This window comes from Coregonus clupeaformis, chromosome 13, assembly GCF_020615455.1.
Source record: "Coregonus clupeaformis isolate EN_2021a chromosome 13, ASM2061545v1, whole genome shotgun sequence".
Classification (NCBI taxonomy): domain Eukaryota; kingdom Metazoa; phylum Chordata; class Actinopteri; order Salmoniformes; family Salmonidae; genus Coregonus; species Coregonus clupeaformis.
In genome coordinates, this window is record NC_059204.1 from 547,133 (window position 1) to 572,830 (window position 25,698).

The 25,698-nt window shown below is 44.4% G+C and overlaps 1 protein-coding gene across 4 annotated transcripts in view; it reads left to right on the top strand.

The window, feature by feature from the left end:
* Positions 1-25,698, top strand: part of LOC121582249 (low-density lipoprotein receptor-related protein 4-like) — a 218,584-nt gene that overhangs the window by 128,638 nt on the left and 64,248 nt on the right. For all 4 annotated transcript variants that reach the window (XM_045224115.1, XM_045224116.1, XM_045224117.1 and 1 more), the window contains exons 3-13: positions 1,994-2,110; positions 12,688-12,801; positions 12,962-13,078; positions 13,838-13,966; positions 16,503-16,622; positions 16,774-16,899; positions 17,415-17,540; positions 17,667-17,801; positions 17,965-18,090; positions 18,864-19,094; positions 19,980-20,136. In XM_045224115.1, coding sequence (XP_045080050.1) covers positions 1,994-2,110; positions 12,688-12,801; positions 12,962-13,078; positions 13,838-13,966; positions 16,503-16,622; positions 16,774-16,899; positions 17,415-17,540; positions 17,667-17,801; positions 17,965-18,090; positions 18,864-19,094; positions 19,980-20,136 — 1,498 coding nt within the window. The remainder of the gene's footprint in view (positions 1-1,993; positions 2,111-12,687; positions 12,802-12,961; positions 13,079-13,837; positions 13,967-16,502; positions 16,623-16,773; positions 16,900-17,414; positions 17,541-17,666; positions 17,802-17,964; positions 18,091-18,863; positions 19,095-19,979; positions 20,137-25,698) is intronic.

The following is a 25,698-nucleotide window of genomic DNA, read 5'->3' on the forward strand; positions in this document are numbered from 1 at the left end:
GCCTACTCAGTTCCTCTCGCCGTGCCTCCACACTATTCTTCTCCCTCGTGACCAGTGGTCCCCGTAACCTGGCGGCCTCCTCTGCCAACCTGCTGAACCACTCTATCGCGGCCTCCCGCTGCCTCGTCGTCCACGGCGTGAGCCCCCCCCCTAATATTTTTTGGGGCTTGTCTCTCCCCCGTGCTCATGGCCTCCATCCCTCTTGCCAGACTCACTCATCTCCTCCCAAGTCCATCCTCTCTCCTCGTCACGCTGCTTGATCCAGTCGAGGTGGGATCTTCTGTCACGATCGTTATAAGATGAAGCGGACCAAGGCGCAGCGTGATATGCGTAAATTTTTTATTAGTACACACACGAACAAAAACAACAAACCAAACGATACGTGAAGTCCTAGGTTAACCCCAAAACAAACCTTACGGAACAAGATCCCACAAATAACTAGTGCCAACAGGATGCCTAAGTATGGTTCCCAATCAGAGACAACAAGCTACAGCTGCCTCTGATTTGGAACCACCCTGGCCAACATAGATCTAAACGATCTAGAACACAAACATAGAAAACTAAACAATGAAACCTACACACCCTGGCTCAACATAAAGAGTCCCCAGAGCCAGGGCGTGACACTCACTCTCTCACTGCATATCTCTTTCTTTCCATGTCTCTGTTGTGTTTTATGTTTCTCTTTTTTTCTCACTCTCTCTATCTTTCTATCTCTGTCTCTCTTTTTCCCTATTTTTCTCTCTTTTTCTCTTTCTCAATCTTTCACTCTTTCTCTCTCTCTCTCTCTCTCTCTCTCTCTCTCTCTCTCTCTCTCTCTCTCTCTCTCTCTCTCTCTCTCTCTCTCTCTCTCTCGCTCTCTCTCTCGCTCTCTCTCTCTTAATAATACAGGACCCATACAGGGATATATGGGTCAGTGGGGCTTTCCTCTCCTCGTTACTCCAGTGTCTCTGTCACACAGACACACACACATTATTCATTCATACATCACTCAGTCAGTTCAGACTTCTTAGCTGCCTGCCGCATGGGCTGCTTTACTCAGTGACGTCATGCATTTTTCATGTAGTCCATGTTGGATGGTCAATGTTTCATACTTCATATCAACATGCACGTTTGTGTGTATATAATAGTGGCCTGAAGGCCTACAAGAAAGATAACATAACTCTTCCTCTTCTTCCTCCCCCTCTCCCTGTGGTAATTTCATTATCTGTTGATGACAAAGAGCCAGTCATTCTGTGATGGGTACAGCGGACTCAGAGCGGGAATGAAGTTAGTGAGGAATGTGCTGAGATTTGGACTCAGGGAATGGACACATAGAGTAGGATATGGAGGATAATAAATAACCAACCTCCCCTCCATCCAGTGTATTTCCCTGCCATTACCTTGTCTTTGCTTCTTTCCTATACTTTCCTTTCTTTCTCATTCTGTCTCTTTGTTTTTTAATTGTGTTGCTATATACACTGAGTATACCAAACATTAGGACCCCCCCTTCTCACCGTTGTGTAAAGTTGGCTGGATGTCCTTTTGTGTGGAGGACCATTCCTGATACACACGGGAAACTGTTGAGCGTGAAAAACCCAGCAGCATTGCAGTTCTTAATACAAACCATGCACCTGGTACCTACTACCATACCCCCTTCCAAGGCACTTAAATATTTTGTCTTGCCCATTCACCCTATGACTGGCACACATACACAATCCATGTCTCAATGCTTAGAAATTCTTCTTTAACCTGTCTCCTCCCCTTCTCTCTCTCTCTCGCTCTCTCTCTCTCTTGAATTGAATTGGATTTAACAAGTGACATGACTAAGGGATCCTAGATTTCAGCTGGATTCACCTGGTCAGTCTATGTCATGGAAAGAGCAGGTGTTCTTAATGTTTTGTATACTCAGTATATTGGCTGTGTCCATGGGGCCGTGTTCGCTGTCATGCATTTGTGTGTGTGTATGCCCATACTTTGTTTCGGCTGTGTTAATGGCTGGTATTTTCCTCTGTAGTGCTGCCCACCTGCTCTCCACTGGACTTCCACTGTGACAACGGGAAGTGTATCCGCCGCTCCTGGGTGTGTGACGGGGACAACGATTGTGAGGATGACTCCGACGAACAGGACTGTCGTAAGTCACACACACACACACACACACACACACACACACACACACACACACATACACACAAAAACACACATTCACAATTTTTGTGAATAACAAAGTAATATCTAATCTAACACACACATTCATGCACATCAACAAACCAATAATACAAAATATGCCTAAACTTTTAAAAACATTATCTGTCACCTTGACGCTTGATAGGGGGTAAAACAATTTTTCCCTAAAAGGAAGGCAATGTCATTATTTGTTAGCTAGCTAGGCTACCAGTTAGCCTTTACCCCCCTATTAAGTCTAGCTAGCTAGCTCGCCCTACTGGCTGCTGGCCAAATTAGCTAACGTTCTTGATTCTAGTTACTAAGATAAATAAAACATCTCAAATTAGCTACTCACTTTAGCCTTAACTTCTTTGAGGTATTTTCTAAACAGCTTCTCACTTCTTTGTTTCTTCAGTTGTCAGTTCGACCACACACGGTTTGCACACTCATTTGTGGGGGGGTATACAGAAGATAGCCCTATTTGGTTAAAGATCAAGTCCATATTATGGCAAGAACAGCTCAAATAAGCAAAGAGAAATGACTGTCCATCATTACTTTAAGACATGAAGAACTTTGAAAGTTTCTTCAAGTGCAGTCACAAAAACCATCAAGTGCTATGATGAAACTGGCTCTCATGAGGACCACCACAGGAATGGAAGACCCAGAGTTACCTCTGCTGCAGAGGATAAGTTCATTAGAGTTACCATCCTCAGAAATTGCTGCCCAAATAAATGCTTCACAGAGTTCAAGTCACAGACACATCTCAACATCAATTGTTCAGAGGGGACTGTGTGAATCAGGCCTTCATGGTCGAATTGCTGGAAAGAAACCACTACTAAAGGACACCAATAATAAGAAGAGACCTGCTTGGGCCAAGAAACATGAGCAATGGACATTAAACAGGTGGAAATGTGTCCTTTGGTCTGGAGTCCAAATCAGAGATTGCCTAAGTTTACTAATCTTGCCAATGAAAAAATTGTTAAAGTAGTTGGCAATATCAGTCGGTTTTGTGATGAATGAGCCATCTGATTCAATAAATGATGGAGCTGAGTTTGCCTTTTTTCCCAAAATGTAATTGAAGGTGCTCAAATGCTTTTTACTATTATTCTTTGTCATTTATCTTTGTTTCATAGTGTAGTTTCTTCTTCTTTTTATTCAGTTTAGTCACATGATTTCTCAATTTGCCAGTCGGTTGTACAGCCAGATTTCTTTGCCATTCCTTTTGCCTCATCCCTCTCAACCATACACATTTTCAATTCCTCATCCATCCACTGGGATTTATGAGTTTTTACAGTCATTTTCTTAATATAGTGGCTTGCAAAAGTATTCACCCCCCCTTGGCATTTTTCCCATTTTGTTGCCTTACAACCTGGAATTAAAATAGATTTTGGGGGTGTTTGTATCATTTGATTTACACAACATGCCTACCACTTTGAAGATGCAAAATATTTTTGATTGTGAAACAAACAAGAAATAAGACAAAAAAAAAACTTGAGCTTGCATAACTATTAACCCCCCCAACGTCAATACTTTGCAGAGCCATCTTTTGCAGCAATTACAGCTGCAAGTCTCTTGGGGTATGTCTCTATAAACTTGGCACATCTAGCCACTGGGATTTTTGCCCATTCTTCAAGGCAAAACAACTCCAGCTCCTTCAAGTTGGATGGGTTCCGCTAGTGTACAACAATATTTAAGTCATACCACAGATTCTCACTTGGATTGAGGTCTGGGCTTTGACTAGGCCATTCCAAGACATTTAAATGTTTCCCCTCAAGTGTTGCTTTAGTAGTATGCATAGGGTCATTGTCCTGCTGGAAGGTGAACCTCCGTCCCAGTCTCAAATCGCTGGAAGACTGAAACAGGTTTCCCTCAAGAATTTCCCTGTATTTAGCGCAATCCATCATTCTGACCAGTTTCCCAGTCCCTGCCAATGAAAAACATTCCCACAGCATGATGCTGACACCACCATGCTTCACTGTGGGGATGGTGTTCTCGGGTGATGAGAGGTGTTGGGTTTGCGCCAGATATAGCGTTTTCCTTGATGGCCAAGAAGCTCCATTTTAGTCTCATCTGACCTGAGGACCTTCTTCCATATGTATGGGGAGTCTCCCACATGGCTTTTGGCGAACACCAAACGTTTTTACTTAATTTTTTTTTCTTCAAGCAATGGCTTTTTTCTGGCCACTCTTCCATAAAGCCGAGCTCTGTGGAGTGTACGGCTTAAAATGGTCCTATGGACAGATATTCCAATCTCCGCTGTGGAGCTTTGCAGCTCCTTCAGGGTTATCTTTGGTTTCTTTGTTGCCTCTCTGATTAATGCCCTCCTTGCCTGGTCCGTGAGTTGGTGGGCGGCCCTCTCTTGGCAGGTTTGTTGTGGTGCCATATTCTTTCCATTTTTGTTTAGGATATTTTTTATAAACCAACCCTGATCTGCACTTCTCCACAACTTTGTCCCTGACCTGTTTGGAGAGCTCCTTGGTCTTCATGGTGCCGCTTACTTGGTGGTGCCCCTTGCTTAGTGGTGTTGCAGACTCTTGGGCCTTTCAGAACAGGTGTATATATTTTGAGATCATGTGACACTTAGATTGCACACAGGTGGACTTTATTTAACTAATTATGTGACTTCTGAAGGTAATTGGTTGCACCAGATCTTATTTAGGGACTTCATAGCAAAGGGAGTGAATGCATAGGCACGCACCACTTTTCCGTTATTTATTTTTTAGAATGTTTTGAAAAAGTTATTTTTTTCATTTCACTTCACCAATTTTGACTATTTTGTGTGTGTCCATTACAAATAAAAATCCATTTAAATTACAGGTTGTAATGCAACAAAATAGGAAAAACGCCAAGGGGGATGAATACTTTTGCAAGGCACTGTACAGCACTGACTGATAAGGCGCTGCCAAACGTCACATCAATAGCTAAAATGCCGGGCAAATGTGGATTCAATCCTGCGTTTTGTGCGTATGGAAAGTTTCAGGGATATTTTATTTCAGCTCATGGGACCAACACTTTACATGTGGTGTTTTATATTTTTGTTCAGTGTAGTTTACCCACCTTTTTTTACCACAACATTACTGGACCCAACCAATAAAGCAGCCAGTTGGAAGCAATACTTTTTTTTTGTAGCCATTAAGTAGTAGATTCCCAAATGCCCAATAAAAACAGTAATTTAGCTGGAATTGTGTAGTAATGCGAATAGGAAATGTGTGTTCACCAGTAGGCATGTCCCAAAACTCTGCTCATCACTACTCAAATGACAAAATCATCAGTACGGACTTACCACTCATGTATGTAGTAAATAAGTAGTGAAACAACATATTATTGAGTAGAACATGTAAGGTAGTGATGAATGCGAAGTTTATTTTTATTTGTCATGAGGCTGTGGTGATATACTGCCATCTGGTGGCGACTAGAAACAATTGCATAATATGAACTATTACACATTTATGGTCCTTGAAAATAAATATTAGTGCTTGAAAAAGTACTTGAAAGTCATCATATAGAGAAAGAAGATGTCCACATAGGCCTATTTCAGGGAATCTAATGAGTCAATGTCCAGCAATACCATGTATGATGTCTGGAGGGAATCCAAAAATGATGGAATCCAAAAATGCATGTGATGAAAACTCGTCCTTATTTTCAGCATATCAAAAAGCATATCAAGATCCGGACATGGACCTCAGCCAAGAGAAGCATATCTGGAATCAATATAGCTTAATATCTTGAATGTGCTGAGAAAACACAGATATGTGATTTATACAGTCAGTATTTGTCAACATGAAGAGAGAAAATAGGATATCACATATCTCAGGATATTGAATGAGTCCATGTCCGGCCCTAGGAAATGTCCATGGGTGATATTCAGAGTAATCCCAATATCATATACAGTGGGGAAAAAAGTATTTAGTCAGCCACCAATTGTGCAAGTTCTCCCACTTAAAAAGATGAGAGGCCTGTAATTTTCATCATAGGTACACGTCAACTATGAAAATCCAGAAAATCACATTGTAGGATTTTTAATGAATTTATTTGCAAATTATGGTGGAAAATAAGTATTTGGTCACCTACAAACAAGCAAGATTTCTGGCTCTCACAGACCTGTAACTTCTTCTTTAAGAGGCTCCTCTGTCCTCCACTCGTTACCTGTATTAATGGCACCTGTTTGAACTTGTTATCAGTATAAAAGACACCTGTCCACAACCTCAAACAGTCACACTCCAAACTCCACTATGGCCAAGACCAAAGAGCTGTCAAAGGACACCAGAAACAAAATTGTAGACCTGCACCAGGCTGGGAAGACTGAATCTGCAATAGGTAAGCAGCTTGGTTTGAAGAAATCAACTGTGGGAGCAATTATTAGGAAATGGAAGACATACAAGACCACTGATAATCTCCCTCGATCTGGGGCTCCACGCAAGATCTCACCCCGTGGGGTCAAAATGATCACAAGAACGGTGAGCAAAAATCCCAGAACCACACGGGGGGACCTAGTGAATGACTTGCAGAGAGCTGGGACCAAAGTAACAAAGCCTACCATCAGTAACACACTACGCCACCAGGGACTCAAATCCTGCAGTGAAAGACGTGTCCCCCTGCTTAAGCCAGTACATGTCCAGGCCCGTCTGAAGTTTGCTAAAGTGCATTTGGATGATCCAGAAGAGGATTGGGAGAATGTCATATGGTCAGATGAAACCAAAATAGAACTTTTTGGTAAAAACTCAACTCGTCATGTTTGGAGGACAAAGAATACTGAGTTGCATCCAAAGAACACCATACCTACTGTGAAGCATGGGGGTGGAAACATCATGCTTTGGTGCTGTTTTTCTGCAAAGGGACCAGGACGACTGATCCGTGTAAAGGAAAGAATGAATGGGGCCATGTATCGTGAGATTTTGAGTGAAAACCTCCTTCCATCAGCAAGGGCATTGAAGATGAAACGTGGCTGGGTCTTTCAGCATGACAATGATCCCAAACACACCGCCCGGGCAACGAAGGAGTGGCTTCGTAAGAAGCATTTCAAGGTCCTGCAGTGGCCTAGCCAGTCTCTAGATCTCAACCCCATAGAAAATCTTTGGAGGGAGTTGAAAGTCCGTGTTGCCCAGCGAAAGCCCCAAAACATCACTGCTCTAGAGGAGATCTGCATGGAGGAATGGGCCAAAATACCAGCAACAGTGTGTGAAAACCTTGTGAAGACATACAGAAAACGTTTGACCTGTGTCATTGCCAACAAAGGGTATATAACAAAGTATTGAGAAACGTTTGTTATTGACCAAATACTTATTTTCCACCATAATTTGCAAATAAATTCATTAAAAATCCTACAATGTGATTTTCTGGATTTTTTTTTCAAATTTTGTCTGTCATAATTGACGTGTACCTATGATGAAAATTACAGGCCTCTCTCGTCTTTTTAAGTGGGAGAACTTGCACAATTGGTGGCTGACTAAATACATTTTTTCCCCACTGTATGTCTACAAGACACATCTTGATTCAGAATTTGTCAGGATATGGTGCAAATCTAAAAAATAAGAAAATATGCATTGGAAATGGTCTGTATGCTCTAGAATATCAAAAACATGTAATTTAAAGATATCCCCTGATATGGACCCTTTTCGTCCAGTGGGGTGTGTGTGTGTGTACACAGGAAAGGAGCAGTCATCATGAGTGAGTTGTAAAGGAGACCCCTACTCTCCTGCTGTCCACTGGCAACACGTGACCACACCCTAATGGGAGGTCACTGCTCCCATGGCAATCACACCTGACTCTGAGGATGACCTTTTACCTTACCGTGCAAACACTTCCTCCTGTTGCCAGGGGGAACACTTATTGTGTGTGTGTGTGTGTGTGTGTGTATGCATGTGTGTGCATGCATGCACGTGCCTGGGAAATAAACTGAAATAGGCTTCAGCTGGCTGGCAGCAGTAGATGGTCATAGAGAGAGTGGGAGGGTGTGAGTGAGGAGTGTGTGTATTTATACACTCATGTTTATATCGCCATGTACTTATACACGTCAGGAGTTGGTGCATATTTATACTTACAGTGGGGAGAACAAGTATTTGATACATTGCCGACTTTGCAGGCTTTCCTACTTACAAAGCATGTAGAGGTCTGTAATTTTTATCATAGGTACACTTCAACTGTGAGAGACGGAATCTAAAACAAAAATCCAGAAAATCACATTGTATGATTTTTAAGTAATTAATTTGCATTTTATTGCATGACATAAGCATTTGATACATCAGAAAAGCAGAACTTAATATTTGGTACAGAAACCTTTGTTTGCAATTACAGAGATCATAAGTTTCCTGTAGGTCTTGACCAGGTTTGCACACACTGCAGCAGGGATTTTGGCCCACTCCTCCATACTGACCTTCTCCAGATCCTTCAGGTTTCGGGGCTGTCGCTGGGCAATACGGACTTTCAGCTCCCTCCAAAGATGTTCTATTGGGTTCAGGTCTGGAGACTGGCTAGGCCACTCCAGGACCTTGAGATGCTTCTTACGGAGCCACTCCTTAGTTGCCCTGGCTGTGTGTTTCGGGTCGTTGTCATGCTGGAAGACCCAGCCACGACCCATCTTCAATGCTCTTACTGAGGGAAGGAGGTTGTTGGCCAAGATCTTGTGATACATGGCCCCATCCATCCTCCCCTCAATACGGTGCAGTCGTCCTGTCCCCTTTGCAGAAAAGCATCCCCAAAGAATGATGTTTCCACCTCAATGCTTCTCGGTTGGGATGGTGTTCTTGGGGTTGTACTCATCCTTTTTCTTCCTCCAACATGGCGAGTGGAGTTTAGACCAAAAAGCTATATTTTTGTCTCATCAGACCACATGACCTTCTCCCATCCCTCCTCTGGATCATCCAGATTGTCATTGGCAAACTTCAGACGGGCCTGGACATGCGCTGGCTTGAGCAGGGGCACCTTGCTGGCGCTGCAGGATTTTAATCCATGACGGCGTAGTGTATTACTAATGGTTTTCTTTGAGACTGTGGTCCCAGCTCTCTTCAGGTCATTGACTAGGTCCTGCCGTGTAGTTCTGGGCTGATCCCTCACCTTCCTCATGATCATTGATGCCCCACGAGGTGAGATCTTGCATGGAGCCCCAGACCGAGGGTGATTGACCGTCATCTTGAACTTCTTCAATTTTCTAATAATTGCGCCAACAGTTGTTGCCTTCTCACCAAGCTGCTTGCCTATTGTCCTGTAGCCCATCCCAGCCTTGTGCAGGTCTACCATTTTTTCCCTGATGTCCTTACACAGCTCTCTGGTCTTGGCCATTGTGGAGAGTTGGAGTCTGTTTTATTGAGTGTGTGGACAGGTGTCTTTTTTATACAGGTAACGAGTTCAAACAGGTGCAGTTATTACAGGTAATGAGTGGAGAACAGGAGGGCTTCTTAAAGAAAAACTAACAGGTCTGTCAGAGCCGGAATTCTTACTGGTTGGTAGGTGATCAAATACTTATGTCATGCAATAAAATGCAAATTAATTACTTAAAAATCATACAATGTGATTTTCTGGATTTTTGTTTTAGATTCAGTCTCTCACAGTTGAAGTGTACCTATGATAAATTACAGACCTCTACATGCTTTGTAAGTAGTAAAACCTGCAAAATCGGCAGTGTATCAAATACTTGTTCTCCCCACTGTACATGTACTTATATGCTTAATCCCAAATGGCACCCTATTCCCTATATAGTGCACTACTTTTGAGCAGAGCCCTATGGAATAGGGTGCCATTTGGGAAGCAGACATACACAGGGCACTGATGTTTCCCTATCCACTCCAGCTGTCAGAGTTGTTTCTGGGTTGAGATGTAGTTAGTGGTCAGACTAAATGAAGACTGTCCAACGGGTAACTGCTTTATCCAGAGTGACTCACTGGGTTGAAAGTGTCCCATATAATCCATGTAGATGGCTGAGTATTTCCATTGGCTTGATCATACTGCTACATACCCTGTTACCAGTGTAGTGAGTGGATATGTATGCCGGAAATTATTTTCAACTATACTATGGCTCATGAGGGAGCCTTCAAAATAATGTTCTCGATTCATTTAAATATTTTCAAATGCTTAAAGTGACTTCTAGACAAAGACTAATACGTTTGCGCGTGCACACACACACACACATTCACAACTGTCTGTTATAAAAAGGTGTCATAATAAACAGAGGTATCCATGATACCCTGTGGTTGAATGAGATTTCAGTCCACACACCTCCACACCCATTAAGTCCTTCTCAGAGATCACCACTCAAATCGGAATGAGAAACCTGGTACGATTCATTTCCAACTCCATGGATTGATTTTCCTGAATGTTAAGGAGATGGAATTGACCCAAGCTAACTCTGCCAGCTTGTACCTCCATTCATCCTTTTTTTTGGAGGTGAGCTCTCTCTCTCTTTCTCAGATTCTCTCGTTCCCTCCTTATTTTTTCCAGATAACTCTGTATGGAGGTGGGCTTTCTTTCAATCTTTCTTTCTTTCTGTCTCTGATTCTCTTTCTCTGATTTTCTCTATCTCTGTCTCTGTCTCAGATTCTCTCGTTCCCAGCTTCCCTCTCTCCTGTCTGACCCATATTACAGGAGCCAGACGTAGAATCCCATCCTGATGGGGGGTCCGTCTTCCGTGAGCCAGCCATAAATGTTTCATCTTCATGCTCCGTAAATTTCCCCCTCCCTCGCTCCTCGGCCTACTTATTATTTCAGGCCTTTTTTCTCTCTGTGTTTCTGTCCTCCTCCCTAGTTTCTTTCCCCCCACTGTTGTTTTATTCCATTATTTAAAGAGAGAAGGGGAAGAGAAAGGAGAGAGACGGGGGAGAATCTGTTATGCTCCACTTGAGCTTAGCAAGTTGTCAAAGTTTCAGACAACAAAACTGGAAAAAGAGACGTTTGTGTGAAAGTGAGTGACAGAGTGAGCGTGCGTGTGTGGATGTGTGTGGTCCTACGTTCATATCATTTTTTTGTTTGTTTATCAAACATTCAGCAGAACACACATTACTACATATCCACAGTGGTATCACACACACACCAGATATGGGTTCAAATACTATTCAGAGCTTCAGCTCTTTTCTATAACCTGTAGGTAGAACTGATGGGAAAGTTCAGAGCTTCTGCTCTTTTCTATGTCAACTCATGGGATGAGAGGAGGATGCAAGGCAGGCAGGGGGCAAGGAGGGAAGGCAAACCCTGAAAGTGCATAGGTAATACTCCAGGAAACATTAAAAGTGTTTAAAAATGAATGTATTTTGTTTTATAATTTTTTTCACACACACACACACACACACCTCAATGCATAATGACCCTGGTAATGAATCACAGTGACCTTTCATCTCTAACCCCTGCCTGCTTTCTGACTGATGATCTGCCTAAGGACACGTGACTTCTGAACTTTCCTCTGTTTGGGTTAGGAATGAGAGGGAAGGAAAGAGAGCGCCAGATGAGAGATTCAATTAAATTCTACTTAGTGTGCCAAGTTAGTTTTTGGAATGAGATTCAGCCATAGTGTTATCGTTTAGAGACTCTCATCCAGGGGCTAGCTTTGTCTTCTGCTTCTATTCCGTGTCCTTCTCCTACTCTGTTGCATCTGAATAGGAGAGGGGCAAGAGTACTCTTAAATAAAAATACTAATAAATCTAGTCTCTTCTGTTCTGATGACTCGGTTGGGTCTTAAAGCTGTGAAGACTGTGTGTAAGAAAACAAGAGAAAGAGATGAGAGGTAGTAGATTTGGGTCACGTTCCGTCGCAATAGTCACTGAGGTAGGAAGTACAGTCTCAATGAAAAATACACATTTTATCCTCAAACATATCTGTGCCCGTCCCTTTTTTCTGTCTCTCTGCTCCTTAACTTGTATTACACTCTGAACTGCCGTCACGTTTCTTTGACTGAGCCTCTGTATCCATTTTATTGGCAGTCCAGGTATAAGTGAGGTAGATTTCATAATTAGTTAACCTTCTAAGGCAGCAACCCCCCACACACACAAGACACACACACACACACACACAACACACTTTAAATAATATATCACCTCCGGTCTGGGGCCATTCAGGCAGAAATCACAGTACTTCCCTCCAATATTAACCTGTTTACCTGGTCCTCCTTTAGCCAGGACTATAATTGGCTAATGAACGCCGTGGTAATGACTGGCAGGATGTTGTATTAGTGAAGGAGAGGGAAAGATGGCGAGATGGGGGGGAGGACAGCGCAGGAGAGAACGGGAGAGAGACATTGTTGTAGGCCTAAGAGAGCTAGTAAGTGGAACTAATAATAACATCGGATACATTATTGTAAGGAAGTAGGTTTTGGGGGGTTGTTGTGCTGGATATGACAGTGTATTTTAGACCAGAGGTTAACCATCAGTGTGGATGGGAGGTTGTCCACTGGAGGTTAATAGACAGCTACTTTTCTCTGTATGAAAGTAAGAGAAAGGTCACTAAGCAGTGCGGTGCGTGCATGCACCCATATCAGATACTTACATCATACAAGCGGTGTATAGGATATTGTTTGTGTGATTTGTCCTTTGATTGACATCCCGTCTCTCTCTCTGTCTGTAGCTCCTAGAGAGTGTGAAGAGGATGAGTTCCATTGTCAGAACGGCTACTGCATCCGCAGCCTGTGGCACTGTGATGGGGACAATGATTGTGGGGATAACAGTGACGAGCAGTGTGGTGAGTTACACACACACACACACACACACAAACACACACATGCACACCACACATTCACTCCTACAGTATACACATACATTCAGAAAGTCATAGTCTTTGTCACAACTCAATCCTCTCTCTTACTTTCTCTCTCTTTCTCCCCTCTTTCTCTCTCTCTCAGACATGCGTAAGTGTTCCGATAAGGAGTTTCGCTGTACAGATGGGAGCTGCATTGCTGAACATTGGTACTGTGATGGAGACACTGACTGCAAGGACGGATCAGATGAGGAAAACTGCCGTGAGTTGCCCTGTGTGTGTGTGTGTGTGTGTGTGTGCTTATATTTGTCCTGTTTCACACATGTACAAGTGTGTATTCTACACATGTGTCCTGGAAAGAGATGGAGACCCGCACACTGTCTAAAAAGGAATAAATCCAAAACTGAGGCTTTAATGCAAAATAAAGATGTATATTAAAACATCAAGGTGTCCAAAAAATCATCAGTGCATAAATGAAAGGTGAAAACAAAACACAAACGTTTCAGCCTTCAGATTTTTTGGCCACCATGATGTTTTAATAATTGCATTCAAGCCTCAGTTTTGGATTTATTCATTTTTTCTACAGTGTGTGGGTCTCCATCTCTTCCAGTATTCTTATTTTGACTCCTACACACCTGGAACAGACACTATTCAGTAGCAAGGACCTTAAAAAAGTGCAGACAGCCTCGTATCATTTATATGCATGAAATGGAAATGTTTTTAGTTTTTTGCATGTCCCAACTCCCCCTGAGACACATACTGTACGTGTGTCCCCCCCCTCTCTCTCTCTCTCTCTCTCTCTCTCTCTCTCTCTCTCTCTCTCTCTCTCTCTCTGGCGAGGGGGATTTCAATGGTATGGATAAAGGATTGGCAGCAGGATTTCAAAGGGCCTCGCACAGGTGTACACTCGGAGCCTTATCTTCCCTTTCCTTTGTCGCCAAGGGGTCAGTGTGTCGACATTACAGCTTCACCAAACCCTCCCCCCCTCTCTCTTTTTCTCCCTTTCTCTCTCCCTCTGTAGCATCTGATGTAATGACGGCCACCTGTAGTGTTGAAGAGTTCCAGTGTGCGTACGGACGCTGTATTCTGGACATTTACCACTGTGACGGAGACGACGACTGTGGAGACTGGTCTGATGAGTCCGACTGCTGTAAGTACACACACACACACGTCTGATTCAGGTAGCTAATCATTGACATCTGCAGGCGCCAGCACCAATAAATGCTTCATCAGAGGCTGCTACACCGCCAGGCAGCAAACACATACTGTACCTCAAATTCCTCTGCTACACAAACAAACACAGACACACAAACACACACACACACAGAGAGAACCTGCTGTGGCCAGACGACAGCTTGGAATTCTACCCAGAATGCCGAGCGCCCTATTTCTCAAGTGGAATGTAAACAAAGGGGTCAGTATGTTAGGGGCAGGTAGGATTGCAGGTGGGCTACAACTTTATCATGAGGGACAGGAGTGAGGGAGTGAAGTTCAGTATTTGAGAGGTGCCACTGACACTCTTTGTTTTCTTTTTAAGGCCTTATCAGGTGAAAGCAATAGTGTGTCAAAATTTCCAGTCAAGTGTTCATAAAATAAAAGAGATAAGGATAGGATAGGATCGGCTGAGGTTAAACAGAATTGAGACAAGTTGGTGATGGCAGGTCCAGCTGTTACCATTGTAGCTATGATTGAGCTTGAGCACTGAACAGTGACATGTTAAATGGCTACACTGCAGAAATCTGTCTCCCTCACTTATTATGGCTCTCTGAGCGTTCCCTAACACAGATTCCTGGAATGCCCTGTCCCATTCTCCTTGCTGACAGCTGTCGTGGTAGAGCCTGCTGCTCCGCGGTGTGTCTATGTTACGTGCGTGTGTGCATGTCTGCGTGCGTTGGAAAACACTTCCCGTCTTTTTCTCTCTAACACACATATACACGCGAGCTAGCTAGCGTTTCGATTAGCACAGGCTATCATGTTTCTCCTCTTCACTCCAAAGAATGTACCCTGTTAGACTACTGCTAAGACCTTACTGCTTTCATGTCCCTTCTTTCTGTTAATGTACCTCTATCTCAGTCTTTCATGTCTCTCTTTGTACTATCTCTCACTGTCCCACAGTCTCTCTTTCTCTTTCTTTCTCGTTCTCTCTCTTTCTTTCTCGTTCTCTCTCTCTCTTTCTCTCTCTTTCTTTCTCGTTCTCTCTCTCTCTTTCTCTCTCTTTCTTTCTCTTTCTCTCACTCTCTCTTTCTCTCTCTCTCGCTCACTGATACACACACTCTCTCTCTCTCATTCTCTCTGTCATGGCAGCCCACACAAATGCCTGAGAATGGATCTCTGTTAGCATGCATCAGACTAGGGATTAGGATGAGAGGAGAGAGAGCAGCGATTCTCAAACTCCTCTCTTCTTTGATGTTGTCTTTAACGGTGATAAGGCTTTCTTCATGACTGACTGATCAGTAAGGTCATGTTAGTTGCATGTCTTCGTCCCCCCTCCCACCTCTTCTCTTCTTCTCCTCTATCATCCCTTTCTCCGCCCTCAACAAGCATTTTGCTACACCCGCAATAACATCTGCTAAAAATGTGTATGTGACCAATACAACTTGATTTGATAATTGCCCCCTTGCCTGGGGATATTCATAATTTTTGGGAAAGTTGAAAACGCATCAAAGAAAAAGAAAAAGGACAGAGATAAAAAAAAATAGGAAAAGAAGACCTTACACTACAGCTGGCAGAGGAGACATACCAGAGAGGAATAAGACTAGCCATCCTCACACTGCATGTCTTGGTATTGACTGTATGCTGGACGCTTTGATAGAAAAACACTGGCACACTCTTAGATGGGCATGGTGTGTGTGTTCAGAATGGAGAGCGATCTGGGCACACGAGCAGATCAAACGATTATCTGTGTGTTTAGTGGTGTGTGTGTGTGTGTGTATGGTTATGTCTGTGTATTCGTTGTGTGTGTGTGTATTCTGAGAGTTGGGCACACACGAGTAGATGAAACGGTTCTCTGTGTGTATGGGTGTCAATGTGGACGACAGGGTACCAGCTGATAAGTGGGTTTGAACATGACAACACTGTCCATTTAAAATGTCTTTCCATTGCTCTCTCTCTCTCTCTCTCGCGCTCTCTCTCTCTCTCTCTCTCTCTCTCTCTCTCTCTCTCTCTCTCTCTCTCTCTCACCACCTGGTGTTTTGATCATCCCCTCATCACACACACAGCTTTCTTATCTCCCTCTCTTCTGTTCTGTTGGCGCTGTTCCTTTCTCTTGTCTAACTGATAACACTGCACATGGACGCATGCAGACACTCTACAGCACTTGTTCTCTCACGCTTCCTCTCTTTTTTACCCTCGCTTTATTCATTCCTCAGCTCTCTGTCCTTATCTTCTACCCTCAGCCCTTCAGCCTCATATGAACAGGCTCTATTGTTAGATCATGAATAAAAGTGTGTGTGTCCTTGTGTGTGTTCGTTTGGTCTTGGATAGATATTTTTGATTCTTTTGCAAACATGCATGTCCTGCCCCACATGTTTCTTTCTGTTCTGTCCCTGTAAAAGCATCTTTGTATTATCAGGGTCCTTCAGATAAATTGTTTTACACTGTCAGGGATGATTGAAGTTCCAAAAGCATTTGCATTTTATCTCACGGTAGTGGTTGTGTGTGTGCGTGCATGTGTGTGTGTCCTGCAGCCTCCCACCAGCCTTGTCGTTCTGTGGAGTTCATGTGCAGCAGTGGGATGTGCATCAACGCTGGCTGGAGGTGTGACGGGGAGTTTGACTGTGATGACCAATCAGATGAGAAGAACTGCAGTAAGTATCTGCTTGTGTGTGTGTGTGTGTGTGTGTGTGTGTACATATTGTGTGTGTGTTTCTGTGTGTTTGTGTATGCAATGTATGTAGATTGTGTGTGTGTGTGTGTGTGTGTGTGTGTGTGTGTAACCAACCTGTCCTCTCCCTCCAGCCACCTCCATGTGTACTGCGGATCAGTTCCGCTGTGCATCGGGACGCTGTGTCAGGTTGTCATGGAGATGTGACGGCGAGGATGACTGCTCTGACGGCAGCGATGAAGATGACTGTGAGAAGACTGGTACGTGTGTGGGTGTGTGCACTTGTGCAGATCGGCATTAATCTAAACTAGACAGTACAGAGGAAATAAAAGGATACAAAGAAGGAAAGAGAGCTCCAGGGACTTAGTTATTATAGGCGGGGCTAAACAAACATTGAGCTAAATCTCACACCTCAGACATGCACCCTATAATTCAGTATCCATGACAACAGTTGCAGGACAGCTCTCCATGCTGAAAAGCATCATGGGAGAGGAAACTGTCAGAGGGAAAGCATATTGGATGATCACCCCACCCAGGGTGGAGTCTAGATCCAGTCAATCTAAAGAACGGTTACCATTACCCCACCGACCTTTTGTGTCTATCCTTCAAAAGTCAGAGGCTAAGTCCCAAATGGTACCCTATTCCCTATATAGTGCACTACTTTTGACCAGGACCCAAGGGGTGCCATTTGAAACAGAGTTTTCAGATGTTGTCCATTGTTCTTCACAGCTTTTTTCCAGCCCATTGTAACTTTCTCCATCTATCTCCCCACCAGACACCCCTCCATGTGCTCCAGACCAGTTCCTGTGTGGGAACGGCCGTTGTATTGGCCAGAGGAAGGTCTGTAATGAGGTCAGCGACTGTGGAGATGGGACGGACGAACACCCTCACCAGGACTGCCGTGAGTTATGTCTGACTGTATAAGGGGAAGGGTGTGTGTGTGTGTTTGGGGGCTTATGCGGAAACTTCTGTAAGGCTCCACATCATAATATCTCTCTAACAAGTGTGTGTGTGTGTTTGAGTGTAGGCCCGCGGTCCAGCGAGGGCAACTGTAACCTGAATAACGGAGACTGTTCTCAGAAGTGTCAGATGGCCAGAGGTCTGGTCCAGTGTACCTGTCATACTGGCTACAGACTGATGGAGGATGGCAGGGCCTGCCAGGGTGAGACTGTGTGTGTGTGTGCGTGTGCGTGCGATGAGAGACTGAAATTTTTTTATGTAAATGAGCTCTGCTGATTTTATAATGAGTTGATTGAAAATGTATATATTTTAGGTGTTTACACTTGCAGTTTCATCACATATTCTCTTACACCCCCCGTTCCCAGATGTGGATGAGTGTGCAGAGGAGGGCTACTGCAGCCAGGGTTGTACCAACACAGAGGGGGGGTTCCAGTGCTGGTGTGTGCAGGGCTACGAGCTGAGGCCTGACAAGCGCAGCTGCAAGGCGCTGGGTGAGTCCACTCACAACCTTTCAATTTAAGACCTTTGGCTTCAACATTTGGAGGGATTGCGAGCGCCTGGGGAAGTTGTTTACCTGAAATGCATCAGGGTTTTGTGTTTCTTAAACATGTTTTGCCTGCATGGAATTCAAACCATTTCCCTTACTCTGCCCTGGGTAGTGGGTGACCCATATGCATCATAGTTGTGTTTAAAACATATAAACAAGTTTCATCTGCATTTAATTGTAACCATATCCCTTGCTAAGCTTGGGGGAGTTGGACTGTGGCTGAGGTTAGCTCATAGTTTAAGGTCAGAAAAGCGAGTGCTTGGGTGCATCCCAAATGGCACCTTATATCCTATAGTGCACTACTGTACTAAAGTAGTTCACTATAAAGCAATAGGGTGCCATTTGAAACGCAGGCCTGGTCTGTACTATATTTAGATATGAAGCTAGGGTCCACTACATTGCCAATACAGCACCCCACAAATCTGGTGTGTATCACTGGTGAACCCCGGTCGAGCATCTCTGCTTGGGTTCCAGTGGCCAGGGGGTGTACTTGACTGACTGACTAATATTAATGTTGGGTCTTATTGAAAGTGATAGCTGGAGTTTCCTGCAAGAGCTGAGTTTTTCTTCCTCTCTCCCTTGCACTCCACACCCTCTCCCCTCTCTCCCTCTTTCTATTGCTCTCCTCATTTTGCTTCTCACTACCCTCCCTCTCTCCTTTCCCTCCCTCCTCTCTATACCCTCCTCTCTTTACCCTACTCTGTACCCCCCCATTAGGTCCTGAGCCAGTGCTGCTGTTCGCTAACCGTATAGACATCCGCCAGGTGTTGCCCCACCGGTCAGAGTACACTCTGCTGCTGAACAACCTGGAAAACGCTATCGCTCTGGACTTCCACCACAACCAGGAGCTGGTCTTCTGGTCCGACGTCACGCTCGACCGCATCATGAAGGCCAACCTGAACGGGAGCAACGTGGAGGAAGTGGTTTCCACTGGCTTAGAGAGTCCAGGTATGAACATGACCGTTTATGGTCTAACTCTGGTCAAAACACACACGGTAGAATGCATAGCAGGTGGTTTTCCACCACCATGGATACGATCACAGATGGTCATGCTACATTCTGAACACACAAAATTATTTAAAGGAAAGCCCAGTTATAACTACGACCACACATGGTTTTACTATGGTCAGAACATGTTTCAACATAGTATGTACAGCACTGCAACAGTCATAATGCAAGGTTTAGGACAAATTACGAGTCAACACAATCTGGCCTTGCTGAAGAAGACAAATGGATGGCATTTTCTAATCCAAAAAGGTCAAATAGGGGGGCTTATATTTGTTCTGTGTAACCTGTACAAGTGTGTGGTGTGAAATGGAAATGTGTTTTTTTGCATATCCCACTCTGAGACACCCTCAGAGAGTGGGGTCACGGCCAGGGATCAGCCATTAATGACAGCAACCCTGGAGCAATTAGGGTTAAGTGCCTTGCTCAAGGGCAGATCAACAGATATTTCACCTAGTCGGCTCAGGAATTCGAACTAGCAATCTTTCGGTTACTGGCCCAACGCTCTAACCGCTAGGCTACCTGCCGCCCTTTAATCCCAAATGTGATTTTAGCTTCTACACTTTTACCCAAAGTTTGCCCCAAACCATAACCCCTAGATAAAAACTAGATGGCTCAACAGCGCTGATTCTTTTGCCACATTTTAATATTACCATCTGTTGACTACCAGGGTTGTGTTTATTAGGGCATGCAACATAACATGTTTTAAAACTTTTGCAATGGAAAACAAAAGACTGTTTTTAATTAAGTCAAGACAGTCCCTCCCTGTTTCAGTCCGTTTTCCTCCGTTTGGTGCCTAATGAACATGACCCTGCTCTCTCCCTCTAGGTGGTCTGGCTATAGACTGGATCCATGACAAGCTATACTGGACTGACTCAGGGACGTCCCGTATTGAGGTGGCCAATCTGGATGGAACCCACCGCAAGGTCCTCCTATGGCAGAGAATGGAGAAACCCCGAGCCATCGCACTGCACCCTATAGAGGGGTAAGGAGGATCTCTCTCTTTCTCCTCTCTCTTCTCTATCCCTACCTGCCAACCTGCACGTATTTTGTGTACCATACACGCAATTTCAGGTCAAAGTATGCTGGTACAAAAAACGACCCTAAAATATGCAAAAATAAGCTTCTAGTAGGCACATTGTGGTTTTTTACTCTGAAGTTGGAGCTGAACCAATCATAGGACTCAGACGAGGAGAAAAAATCTCCAGCCCTCCCAGCCCCCCATAGTCGTAGTACTATTTTCGTCCCTGCAGCTGGATGGCAGCTCTCCACTTTGTCTGTTGATACCACTGATGTGTGAGGGAAAAGGGTAGGGAATATGGAGAATGGACTGTTTGCCAAATACATTTTCCAAAATTGTATGCGTTAGTCAAGCACATAACCAATATTATTTCTTAGATAGCTCCTTAGCTAAGGCGTCTTTTACAAAACAGGTAGTTAGCTACAAATTAAAAAGCCAGTTTACATTTCCACTAGAGTTTCCACATTAAGACACCTATGAATTAGAATGATAATCTCCCCTAAATTTAACCCCCAAAAATTTGAAAGTATCATTGAGACCACCTCAATTTAATTTAGGATCACACACTAGACTACTGTGTTGGCTACATTGTTTAATATCATTTAAGACTCTAGGGTTCAGGAAATGGCAGTTAAAGTTTTATTTTATTTTTTATAGCAAAATGCTCCAATTTCCTTCTCCAACTTCACAACTTCCAGACCTCTCTCCTACTCACCCTTAGGCCTACATCAGCACCACCTAGTCAGAAATGCCTAAGGAGAGCCTTGATTGTACATTTAAAGTGGCAATATGTAACTTTTTGGGCGACCCGACCAAATTTACATAGAGATGTGAGTTATAGATATATAATTCTACTTGAAAGCATGTCTAAGAAGTGGTACATCTGTTCTATGTGCACGATTGGCGCAGTGGTCTAAGGCACTGCATCTCAGTGCTTGAGGCGTCACTACAGACCCCCTGGTTCGATTCTAGGCTGTATCACAACCGGCCGTGATTGCGAGTCCAATAGGGCGGCGCACAATTGGCCCGGCGTCGTCCGGGTTTGGCCGGTGTAGGTCGTCATTGTAAATAAGAATTTGTTCTTAACTGACTTGCCTAGTTAAATAAAGGTAAAATAAAATACATTTTCTATGCTTCCCATTCTTAAGTTTTGTTTTTGCGTCTTCTACTTTCAGTTCTGTACACCAGCTTCAAACAGCTGTATTTTTATTTATTTTTAGGGTGTAGATCAGCTTTAATATTGCAGATAGATTGTAACTTCCATCAATGTAATTGATGTTTTTTTTTTCTCGCAATATATATATATATATATATACACATACATACAGTGAGGGAAAAAAGTATTTTATCCCCTGCTGATTTTGTACGTTTGCCCACTGACAAAGACATGATCAGTCTATAATTTTAATGGTAGGTTTATTTGAACAGTGCGAGACAGAATAACAACAAAAAAATCCAGAAAAATGCATGTCAAAAATGTTATGAATTCATTTGCATTTTAATTAGGGAAATAAGTATTCGACCCTTGTTGGCAATCACATATATAATATAATAATATAATATGCCATTTAGCAGACGCTTTTATCCAAAGCGTATGGGTGGTCCCGGGGATCGAACCCACTACCCTGGCGTTACAAGCGCCATGCTCTACCAATTGAGCTACAGAGGACCACATAGGTCAGACGTTTCTTGTAGTTGGCTACCAGGTTTGCACACATCTCAGGAGGGATTTTGTCCCACTCCTCTTCTCCAAGTCATTAAGGTTTCGAGGCTGACGTTTGGCAACTCAAACCTTCAGCTCCCTCCACAGATTTTCTATGGGATTAAGGGCTGGAGACTGGCTAGGCCACTCCAGGACCTTAATGTGCTTCTTCTTGAGCCACTACTTTGTTGCCTTGGCCGTGTATTTTGGTTCATTGTCATGCTGGAATACCCATCCACGACCCATTTTCAATGCCCTGGCTGAGGGAAGGAGGTTCTCACCCAAGATTTGACGGTACATGGCCCCGTCCATCGTCCCTTTGATGCAGTGAAGTTGTCCTGTCCCCTTAGCAGAAAACCACCCCCAAAGCATAATGTTTCCACCTCCATGTTTGACGGTGGGGATGGTGTTATTGGGGTCATAGGCAGCATTCCTCCTCCTCCAAACACGGCGAGTTGAGTTGATGCCAAAGAGCTCAATTTCAACCCTGGTAGTCAGAGCTCAACACTTTCACCCAGTTCTCCTCTGAATCATTCAGATGTTCATTGGCAAACTTCAGACGGGCCTGTATATGTGCTTTCTTGAGCAGGGGGACCTTGCGGGCGCTGCAGGATTTCAGTCCTTCACGGCATAGTGTGTTACCAATTGTTTTCTTGGTGACTATGGTCCCAGCTGCCTTGAGATCATTGACAAGATCCTCCCGTGTAGTTCTGGGCTGATTCCTCACCGTTCTCATGATCATTGCAACTCCACGAGGTGAGATCTTGCATGGAGCCCCAGGCCGAGGGAGATTGACAGTTATTTTGTGTATCTTCCATTTGCGAATAATCGCACCAATTGTTGTCACCTTCTCACCAAGCTGCTTGGCGATGGTCTTGTAGCCCATTCCAGCCTTGTGTAGGTTTACAATCTTGTCCCTGACATCCTTGGAGAGCTCTTTGGTCTTGGCCATGGTGGAGCATTTGGAATCTGATTGATTGATTGCTTCTGTGGACAGATGTCTTTTATACAGGTAACAAGCTGAGATTAGGAGCACTCCCTTTAAGAGTGTGCTCCTAATCTCAGCTTGTTACCTGTAAAAAAGACACCTGGGAGCCAGAAATCTTTCTGATTGAGAGGGGGTCAAATACTTATTTCCCTCATTTAAAATGCAAATCAATTTATAACATTTTTGACATGTGTTTTTCTGGATTTTTTTGTTGTTATTCTGTCTCTCACTGTTCAAATAAACCTACCATAAACATTATAGACTGATCATGTCTTTGTCAGTGGGCAAACATACAAAATCAGCAGGGGATCAAATACTTTTTTCCATCACTGTACATACAGTGGGGAGAACAAGTATTTGATACACTGCCAATTTTGCAGGTTTTCCTACTTACAAAGCATGTAGAGGTCTGTCATTTTTATCATAGGTACACTTCAACTGTGAGAGACGGAATCTAAAACAAAAATCCAGAAAATCTCATTTTATGATTTTTAAGTAATGAATTTGCATTTTATTGCATGACATAAGTATTTGATCACCTACCAACCAGTAAGAATTCCGGTTCTCACAGACCTGTTAGTTTTTCTTTAAGAAGCCCTCCTGTTCTCCACTCATTACCTGTATTAACTCCATCTGTTTGATCTTGTTACCTGTATAAAAGACACCTGTCCACACACTCAATCAAACAGACTCCAACCTCTCCACAATGGCCAAGACCAGAGAGCTGTGTAAGGACATCAGGGATAACATTGTAGACCTGCACAAGGCTGGGATGGGCTACAGGACAATACGCAAGCAGCTTGGTGAGAAGGCAACAACTGTTGGCGCAATTATTCGAAAATGGAAGAAGTTTAAGATGACGGTAATTCACCCTCGGTCTGGGGCTCCATGCAAGATCTCACCTCGTGGGGCATCAATGATCAGGAGGAAGGTGAGGGATCAGCCCAGAACTACACGGCAGGACCTGGTCAATGACCTGAAGAGAGCTGGGACCACAGTCTCAAAGAAAACCATTAGTAACATACTACGCCGTCATGGATTAAAATCCTGCAGCGCACGCAAGGTCCCCCTGCTCAAGCCAGCGCATGTCCAGGCCCGTCTGCAGTTTGCCAATGACCATCTGGATGATCCAGAGGAGGAATGGGAGAAGGTCATGTGGTCTGATGAGACAAAAATAGAGCTTTTTGGTCTAAACTCCACTTGCCGTGTTTGGAGGAAGAAGAAGGATGAGTACAACCCCAAGAACACCATCCCAACGTGAAGCGTGGAGGTGGAAACATCATTCTTTGGGGATGCTTTTCTGCAAAGGGGACAGGACGACTGCACCCTATTGAGGGGAGGATGGATGGGGCCATGTATCGCGAGATCTTGGCCAACAACCTCCTTCCCTCAGTAAGAGCATTGAAGATGGGTCGTGGCTGGGTCTTCCAGCATGACAACGACCCGAAACACACAGCCAGGGCAACTAAGGAGTGGCTCCGTAAGAAGAATCTCAAGGTCCTGGAGTGGCCTAGCCAGTCTCCAGACCTGAACCCAATAGAAAATCTTTGGAGGGAGCTGAAAGTCCGTATTGCCCAGCGACAGCCCCGAAACCTGAAGGATCTGGAGAAGGTCTGTATGGAGGAGTGGGCCAAAATCTGTGGGCCAAAAGCAGTGTGTGCAAACCTGGTCAAGACCTTCAGGAAACGTATGATCTCTGTAATTGCAAACAAAGGTTTATGTACCAAATATTAAGTTCTGCTTTTCACATGCTGTTGTGCAAATGGAATAGACAACAGGTGGAAATTATAGGCAATTAGCAAGACACCCCCAATAAAGGACTGGTTTTGCAGGTGGTGACCACAGACCACTTCTCAGTTCCTATGCTTCCTGGCTGATGTTTTGGTCACTTTTGAATGCTGGCGGTGCTTTCACTCTAGTGGTAGCATGAGACAGAGTCTACAACCCACACAAGTGGCTCAGGTAGTGCAGCTCATCCAGGATGGCACATCAATGCGAGCTGTGGCAAGAAGGTTTGCTGTGTCTGTCAGCGTAGTGTCCAGAGCATGGAGGCGCTACCAGGAGACAGGCCAGTACATCAGGAGACGTGGAGGAGGCCGTAGGAGGGCAACAACCCAGCAGCAGGACTGCTACCTCCGCCTTTGTGCAAGGAGGAGCAGGAGGAGCACTGCCAGAGCCCTGCAAAATGACCTCCAGCAGGCCACAAATGTGCATGTGTCTGCTCAAATGGTCAGAAACAGACTCCATGAGGGTGGTATGAGGGCCCGACGTCCACAGGTGGGGGTTGTGCTTACAGCCCAACACCGTGCAGGACGTTTGGCATTTGCCAGAGCACACCAAGATTGGCAAATTCGCCACTGGCGCCCTGTGCTCTTCACAGATGAAAGCAGGTTCACACTGAGCACACGTGACAGAGTCTGGAGATGCCGTGGAGAACGTTCTGCTGCCTGCAACATCCTCCAGCATGACCGGTTTGGCGGTGGGTCAGTCATGGTGTGGGGTGGCATTTCTTTGGGGGGCCGCACAGCCCTCCATGTGCTTGCCAGAGGTAGCCTGACTGCCATTAGGTACCGAGATGAGATCCTCAGACCCCTTGTGAGACCATATGCTGGTGCGGTTGGCCCTGGGTTCCTCCTAATGCAAGACAATGCTAGACCTCATGTGGCTGGAGTGTGTCAGCAGTTCCTGCAAGAGGAAGGCATTGTTGCTATGGACTGGCCTGCCCGTTCCCCAGACCTGAATCCACTTGAGCACATCTGGGACATCCTATCTCGCTCCATCCACCAACGCCACGTTGCACCACAGACTGTCCAGGAGTTGGCGGATGCTTTAGTCC